This window comes from Nicotiana tomentosiformis, chromosome 5 (genome assembly GCF_000390325.3).
Source record: "Nicotiana tomentosiformis chromosome 5, ASM39032v3, whole genome shotgun sequence".
Lineage (NCBI taxonomy): Eukaryota > Viridiplantae > Streptophyta > Magnoliopsida > Solanales > Solanaceae > Nicotiana > Nicotiana tomentosiformis.
Genome location: NC_090816.1, coordinates 86,788,241 through 86,797,106, shown reverse-complemented (window position 1 = coordinate 86,797,106; position 8,866 = coordinate 86,788,241). Strand labels below are relative to the sequence as shown.

Genomic DNA, 8,866 nt, shown 5'->3' with positions numbered 1-8,866 from the left:
TCATTTATCTCAACCCTAATGACTAAATTAACTCAGAAGAGTGCTCTTTTCAGATGGTTCGATGGGTATAAGGAGAGATTTCATAAGCTTAAGATTGCCCTAATTACATCCCCAATATTGGTGTTTCCCACAGGTTTGCGGTCGTACACTGTGTATTCTAATGCATCGCATAGACTTGGCACGATATTGATGCAGGATGGTAGAGTGATTGCCTATGTGTCTCGTCAGTTGAATATCCATGAGAAAAACTACTATGTGCATGATTTAGAGTTAGCAGCCATTGTGAACGCACTCAAGATTTGGAGGCAGTACTTATACGGCGTTTTATGTGAGGCCTACACCAATCATCAGAGTCTCCAGCATCTATTCAAGCAAAAAGATCTTAATTTGAGGCAGTGGAGATGGTTGGAGTTATTGAAAGACTATGATATCACCATATTTTATCACTGGGGAAGGCTAATATAATGGATGATACATTGAGTAGGACGGCGGAGAGCATGGGCAGTTTGGCATTTATACCGACAGCAGAAAGACCATTGGCTATGGATGTTCAGACCTTGGATAACACGTTCATGAGGTTGGATATTTCGGAGCGTAGTAGGGTTCTTGCTTGTATTATGGCACAGTCATCTCTATCAGGGCGCATCAAGGCTCGCCAGTTTGATGATCCTCACTTGTTGGTATTAAAAGACACGGTGCAGCGGGGTAGTGCTAGGAAGGTTGTGATTAGGGATGATGGTTTTATGCAGCTTCAGGGTCGTATTTGTGTTTCGAATATCGATGGTTTAAGAAAGTTGATCCTTGAGGAGGCTCATAGTTCACGAAATTCTATTCACCCACATGTCACGAAGATGTATCGTGACTTGAAGCAGCATTATTGGTGGCAAAAGATGAAGAAAGACATTATTGGGCATGTATCTCGGTGTTTGAATTGTCAACTGGTGAAGTATCAACATCAGAAACCCTATGGTTTGATTTAGAAGTTGGTGATACAGGAGTGGAAGTGGGAGTGCATCACTATGGACTTTATGATATGCTTACCACGGACCTTGAGGAAGTATGATGTTGTTTGGGTCATTGTCGACCGGTTGACCATGTCTACACATTTTATCCCGGTGATAACTTCTTACTCTTCAGAGCGGTTGGCTTATATTTACATCAGGGGGATTATTCGCATGCATAGTATGCCCATTTAAGACCATGGCACGCAGTTCACTTCATACTTCTGGAATATTGTGCATCATGAGTTGGGCACGCAGGTTCAGTTGAATATTACATTTCACCCTCAGATAGATGGGCAGTCCGAGCGGACCGTTCAAGTTTTGAAGAATATGTTAAGGCATGCACTATTGATTTCAGAGGTCAATGGGACCAGTTTCTACCTCTAGCAGAGTTTGCCTAAAACAATAACTATCAGTCTAAGTATCTAAATGGATTCTTATGAGGTCTTATATGGGAAACGGTATCATTCTATGATTGGTTGGCTTGAGCCTGATGAGGTTGTACTGTTGGGAAAGGATTTAGTTTGTGATGCTTTGGAGAAGGTGAAATTAATTCAGGAGCGGCTTCGTACAACTCAGTCCAGACAAAAGAGTTATGCTGATAGGAAGGTTTGTGATGTGGCTTACATGAAGGGTGAGAAGGTTCTTCTCTAAGTTTTGCCTATGAAGGGCGTGATGTGATTTGGAAAGAAGGGCAAGTTGAGGCCGAGGTTTATTGACCCGTTTGAGATCCTGGAGAGAGTTAAGGATTTGCTTATAGGTTTGCATTGCCTCCTAGCCTAGCAAGGGTACATTCGGTATTTTATTTTTCCATGATTTGAAAGTACCATGAAGATAAGTCACATGTTCTGGACTTCAGCACGATACAACTTTATGAGGATTTGACTTATGAGGAAGAGTCGGTGGCGATTCTAGATCGGCAGGTTCGAAAGTTGAGATCTAAGGATATTCCTTTTGTGAAAGTGCGTTGGAGAATCAGTTGATTGAGGAGGCTGCTTGGGAGTCTAAATCTGAGTCGGGCATGAGGAGTAGATATTTGCACCTTTTTACCAGTCCAGGTACATTTCTATGTCCGTTGGAGGACGAACGTTTCTTTTAGAGGTGGTGAATGTAACGACATGATAGGTTATTTTGAGTACTAGCTCACGTTTTAATGATTTGAGACCTTTTATAGAAAAATTTGATGATTTATGACTTGCGTGCGTGGTCCGTGCTAATTTTCGAAAAGTCTAAATATGAATTTTTAAAGAAAACTTGATTTTTAAACTTGAAAATAGCTAGAGTTGACCACTGTCAACATTAGTGGTAAACAACCTCGGATATGTATTTTGACGAGTCCGATAGGTTCTTATAATAATTTTAGACTTGTACGCATGTTTGGTTAGGGTCCCAGGTGAACCGAGACCATTTCGGCGCTTGATGTGAAAATTGGAAATTTAAAGTATGAACTTTGAAGTTCTTTGAAGTTTGATGTTTAATTCTTGAATTTAGATATTATTTTGATAATTTGAGCTACGTACGAGTTCGTATGACGTTATTATACTTGTGTGGATGTTTGAATTGGATCTGAAGGACTCAGGTGAGTTTTGGATAAGTTTCAGACTGTTTTGGCAAGGCTGGAATTTGTTGATGTTGCAGACCTTGCATTTGCGAGGGTATATTCGCAAATGCGAGCCTCGTATTTGCGATGCTGGGTAGGGTCAGGAAAGCTTCGCATTTACGAAGCTCTGGTCGCTTTTGCGAGGTGGTGGAATTCACAATTGCGAGAATTATGTCGCAATTGCGACACTGGAGAGTAGAGGGATAACTTTGCATTTGCGAAACTTTGTTCGCTTTTGTGAGGGGCTAGTACTTCGTATTTGTGACATTATAGGGGCTCAGGCATTGTTCGCCTTTACAGTCAGTGGTTTTCTTTTGCGAACATCACCATTGCGAACATCACCATTACGAACAAGAGTTTGCAATTACGATACCTGCATGTGGGTAAAAGGTTGGTATTTCAAGACTTAGCTAATTTTACCCCATCTTTAAGAACTAGATTCCACATAGAGGAAATTTTGGAGAGCAATTCCTTCCTAATTTCATAGGTCGGTAACTTCAACTTGTTTTTGTTCAATTCCTATTACTTTTTCATGGATTTTCATTATTAAATCTAAGATTTCATAGAGTAGAAATAGGGGTTTTGGGTTGATTTAGGATTTTGTAAATTTAAGATTGAGACCTCAAATTGAGGTCGGATCTTGAAACAGATCACCATGTGAGCCCGAGTTGACTTTTTTTTTGTTGACCTTTTTAAATATGATAAATATCTAACCTTTTTTATACTAGGGTAGTTCCTAAAGCTTGTTTTGACTTATTTGAGTAATATTTGACTAGATTTGGGTGGCTTGGAGGCTTGTTCTATAGGGAAAACAATGTTGGATTGTTGATCCTGTTCCAAAAAGAGGTAAGTGTCTTGGCTAACCTTTATTTGAGGTAATTTGGGTGTAATTGAGTCTATTTGGTATATGATCTATGTGTGGGGGCGGCGTATATGCAAGGTGACGAGTGTATATGCGTTCACTATGGGATAAGCGTGCGGACAATGTTAGCTTTATTTGTATCATAATACTTTATGTATTATGTCTTCCATTCCATATATAGATTATTAAACTCTTCATTTTCTCTTATCCATGTTATTATCTATGTTGAGCGTTTTTAGATATTAGGCGTTAAACTATTTAATTATCGATTTGGTTATTGGTGCACATGTGTTGGTAAATTCCCATATGGAAATTTATGTTCAAATATTATCCTTGATGTTGTTTATGTTTCCCACCTTGTTTGGTACTTCATTATGCTTGATGCTTGGTGAGGAAGAGAGAATTGCACGAAGGGTATTTCCATGCTTGTGAGGAAGAGTGATTGTGCATGAAGGGTGTTTTCATGCTTTCTTCATATCAATATCATTGTACGAAGGGTGTTACCGTACTTTAGAGAAGGTGAGGATAAGCATGAAGGGTGTTTTTGTGTTTGCTCTTATATCATGTTGTGAGGATGAGAGTAAAAGAGCGAAGGGTGATGTCGTACCGTTTATTGGTATTGTTAATCCTTATTTTGCTATTCGGATTGAGTACTTGGCTATGTTGCGTCATATTTATCTTTGAAAGGTTTGTCCAAAGTTGTTTGTAGAAGCATAAGTTGTGGTTTACTTCAGTAGTACTTTCCTTTACTTTCTCATTCTACATACAACACATCTACGTATCTTATTTGAGATGTGTTGACTGTTAATTGGCTTACCTAGCGGGTTAGGTTAGGTGCCATCACGACTAACCAAATTTTGGGTCGTGAAAAGTTGGTATTAGAGCTCTAGGTTCATAGGTTCTACGAGTCATGAGCAAGTGTCTAGTAGAGTCTTGCAAATCCGTATGATGACGTCCATATCTATCTTTGAGAGGCTACATGGCATTTAGGATAAACTTCCTATCTTTCTTTCCTTATCATGCGGTATTGATTCAGCTTGAAGTGTATCCCTTGAATTCCTTTCACTCACTCGTAGGTTATGTCGAGCACTCGATATCAGTTGTGCATCGATGGCTTGCAATTTCATAGATGAGGTGCGAGATGTGTTTTTTGTGTTTTAGTGATGGGCCAGTCTAGAGGACTTGAGGCCAGAGGTGGACCGTAGTTTGGGCTCGATGCTTTTGGGCTTGTATGTCCAGTAGTATCCCTAAGAGAGGGATTTATGTCTCGATGAGTGATTGGATAGTTATATGATGAATATGAGGTGACGGAGGGATGAGTTTAGATGGCTTTGATATGACGAGAAGGGTTGCTTGGGATGTGAAAAGGACTATTGGATGCTTGATTTCTGTCTTGATGTGTTGTACTATCCCGAGTTATGATCGTGTTGAGGGATATTTCATGTTGTCCAGTTATGGGATGAAATGGATTCTTTTGTCTTGTTGACGAGTTTAGACTCGGTAAGATTAAGTGATTTCATGATGGTCGTGGACATGGTAGGGCATAGTGAAATGCCAATTTGAGGCTAAGCAGATGGGTTACCTCCTGCGGGCTGGTCTACGGATGTGTGATTCTTATGATATTATGTGGAGAGTTTCTTTATACCGGTGGCTTATATGTGTTGCGATTGATTTGGATCAGTCGAGAAAGTCGACTTGACTGTCACTAGGATGAATGCGAGCTTAGCATATGATTTGAGGTATTTTATAGTTTGTGTTGCATGAGCTTATGAAGGATTTAGTTGAATCTCAATGCGGGATTATGGCAGTAATAGAGTATGGGTATTGTGAGTTATTGGATGTTTTGTTCTATGGCTTTAAGCCAGAGTCTGCTATTGACGATTTGATTGCATGGTTATGTATTGTATTGGTTTCGGTCTGAGGCATACTTATGGATCGGTTATGACTTGTAGAGGCTAGTTTTGAGGATAACTTAAGCAAGGAAATTTCTGGATGTATAATTTATTAGACCTTATGGATATATGGAAGTCTTGTAATGGTTTAGGTTTATTGTTTGTGGTGAATGTAATGTACTGAGAAAAGGGATTTACTTGGTTGCTTAATTGTGTGGTTTACTCCTTTGGGCGTTGGTGTGCTAATGGGGCACAGGTCGTTTGGCTCATTTTGGGCGGTGTATTTGAGATTTGAATGGGGGTGGATAATTCTCGAGAAGGTTCTAATGAGTTCAAGATTCATATGTGGCATTTGAGAATTTTTCGGATTTGTATATGGCTAAGATTTGAGATTTGCATTGGATGGTGTCGGTACTCACGGTATTTCTATTACGGATTGTGTATTTCAGTTTAAGAGAGATTAAGCGAAACAGATTTAGATTCACATAAGGTCTCTTCAGAGTGGGTAACTCGAATGCAATATTTTGGGTGCTCAAGAGGGAATACAATGGCTTATGGGCTTTAAGACGACATGATTTCATGCTAAATCTCTTGTGGTAAGCTTTGGGTAAGGATCGTGGTGTTCTGGCAAGGAGAAGCATTAACTTGGAGGCAATTCGGAGAACTTGGAGAAACAGGACAACTTGGTGGTAGGTCGGATCAGCATGGTAATGGAAATGATCGGTTCTTTTGGTTCTTATGATGTGGTGAGGCTTTACTTGTGTTTTGTGGCGATACTCTTGGGTTTGGCAACTTGCTTGACTTGGTTGAGATAGAGGGATTCAGTCTAATAGCTTGGTCTTGTGCTAATGGGTTTCGAGGAGTTCTAGATGATTCCTACCACGGCTTGAGCTAGATATTTCCTACCGGTATGAGGAGTATGTTGCGTATTGGGATTTTCTCATGGATGGGATCAAGTGGAAGTTTTCTAGCTAATTGAGTATGTATTCTGCTTGTGACTCGGAGTTGATAATAGAGTTCTCGTGTTTTCATATGATGGCGTGATAGATGCGGTGCATTCTGTAGGATTGAGATTTGCATGTACAAGGTGGCGGTTCAGTTTGGAGGGAAGGTCATGAATATTTTATAAGGCGCACTATGTTTTGACTTCAGATGCTTCATTTTTATTGCGGTACTCGCCTGGTTGATCGATGGCTTATATTCAGATTTTGCTATGTGACGCGCGCGGGAGTATTATAAAAGTATTTCTAGTGGGATGATTGTGTATGAGAGATGTGGTAGTCATTCAAGTGGTGGAGTTGGGATCCGCTATGGTGATTCATGTGTTCTATAGATTTGGAGACTGGGAGTTCTTAGAAGCATATTGTTTCGTGGTTGCGGACTGTGAAGTGTGGCCAAAGTTAGCCAGATGGCAGTATGTGTTATGGTTAGGTCATTGTGGATGAAGGGTTATTTATCTATTTGGGGATGATCGGAATTGAATTGGAGGCTCACTGGTGGGCCCAATGAGGATGTGTATTCTACACCAGGTCGGATTTATTGACTCAGCGCTGTTAGTGTTGAGGGGTGTGTCATTCAGTTAGAGTTGAGCTTGTTTGTGTTCTGATATATTCTATGTGTTACTCTTCTATGCTACGATGGTTTGTGATCTGTTGGTTATATGACACATGATACGGTTATGTTTGGGCCTTGTAGCAGAATTTGAGCAAGATGGCTCTTGGGGTGTTGAATAGTTGATTGCGCCTCGGTTATGGTCTTTCCGGGTTGCGGTATATTGTTTTATTTGCTTATCCATGGTTATGGTCATGCACTTCATGTACTTGAAGGCGAATTGTGTGTGGTTGTTGATTTTGAGCATTGCGGCTTGAGATATTTCATAAGAACCGATGTTTGGATAGGGTCACACATTGCAACGGGGTTATGTTGGGATATGATCCTTTGTGATAGATTCGTGTGTCTTGGTTCTACTATGTGTGATGGGTTCATAGCATTATGCTTGGTGTGGTATCTGTTGAGCTTACAGAACGGATCTCTCATTTGATTCACTTTCCTTTTTGGGTACATGTAAGTTGTTTCTTCTTGGTGCACGGATTACACAACGTGTGGCTATGGATAATATTTATGTGGCATGTCGGTTGAGCAGCTTGTACTGTATGAGATGAGGGTATTAGACCTGGAACGAGTGTTGTCGAATTTGATTACAGTATGTTTAAAAGGATAATGTCACTAATCAGCTTAAAATTTGGCTATGGTCCTTGCCGGGTGCGAGAGCTCCATGATTTGTTGATCTGATGAGTGGTTACATATTTCTACGTGTTTCTTTTATAATTGGCAGTGTACGAAGATTTTGAATGAGGTTTTATCTATATGAGGTTTATTACCGGTACCGGATTTGCCTTTGAGCAGCTACTGTGATAAAACATTATTGCTACGAGTATGTGAGTTATGTCGTATATCATATGTTTACATATTGGGTTATAGTTATGGCTCGATATGGCTTGTTCATGCTTATACAGTGTGTGGATGCGAAATTCGGGTCTTGCAATGGATTTCAGACGGTAGAGATTTGATTCTAAGGCTTATGGATTAAGGTTGAAGTAAGGATCTTCAGTTATGTTGCGTTGGCAGGCTTGCATGGATTGGGGTGATGTGAGTTCACCCACGGATATGTGCATGGTGAGTTTACACAGTGATTTGATGGCTTTAGAATGACCCTTGGCACGTTTGAGAACAAACATATGTTTAAGTGGGGGAGAATGTAACGACCCAACCGATCGTTTTGAGCATTTACATTTTGTTCAACTGTTTGAAGTCTTGAGTAGCTTCATATGATGTATTATGACTTGTGTGAATCATCAGTTTTGGTTTTCGGGTGATTCGAGATTGATTCGAAAGAATGATTCTCAACTAGGAAGTTTTAAGTTGGAAGAGTTGACAAAGTTGAATTTTGAGTATTTGACCTCGAACTGAAGTTTTGATGGTTCCGTTAAGTCCGATTGGTGATTTTGGACTTGGACGTATGCCCGGATTTACATTTGGATGTTTCTAGAAGGTTTTGGCGCTAATTAGTGAACGTTGGCAATTTGAAGGTTTGGAAAGTTTATAGGTTTGACTGGGAGTTGACTTTGATGTTATCGGATTCGGATTGTTGTTTCGGGAGTTGGAATAGGATCGTTATGTCATTTGGAACTTGTGTTCAAAATTTAAGGTCATTCCGAGTTGATTTGATATGATTCGGCACAAGTTTTGGAAGTTGAAAGCTCGTCAAGTTTGAATTGAGGCGTGATTCATCGTTTGATGTTGTTATATGTGATTTGAGGCCTCGAGTAGGTCCGTGTTATGTTTTGGGACTTGTTGGTATGTTCGTATGGGGTCCCGAGGGGCTCGGGTGAGTTTCGGATCGATTTCGGACCACTTCCTTTCATTTTGAATTGTTGGTTTTCTAAAATCCCAGATGGTCTTCGCGATCGCGATATTATGGATGCGGTCGCGATGTGTAAGATGGAGCTGG

The 8,866-nt window shown here is 40.2% G+C and overlaps 1 protein-coding gene across 1 annotated transcript; it reads left to right on the top strand.

The window, feature by feature from the left end:
• The first annotated feature begins 464 nt into the window (after positions 1-464).
• On the top strand, positions 465-980 carry LOC138892726 (uncharacterized). The gene has a single exon (XM_070176462.1). It carries the CDS (start codon positions 465-467, stop codon positions 978-980), a length of 516 nt encoding a protein of 171 aa, XP_070032563.1.
• Positions 981-8,866: the final 7,886 nt, after the last annotated feature.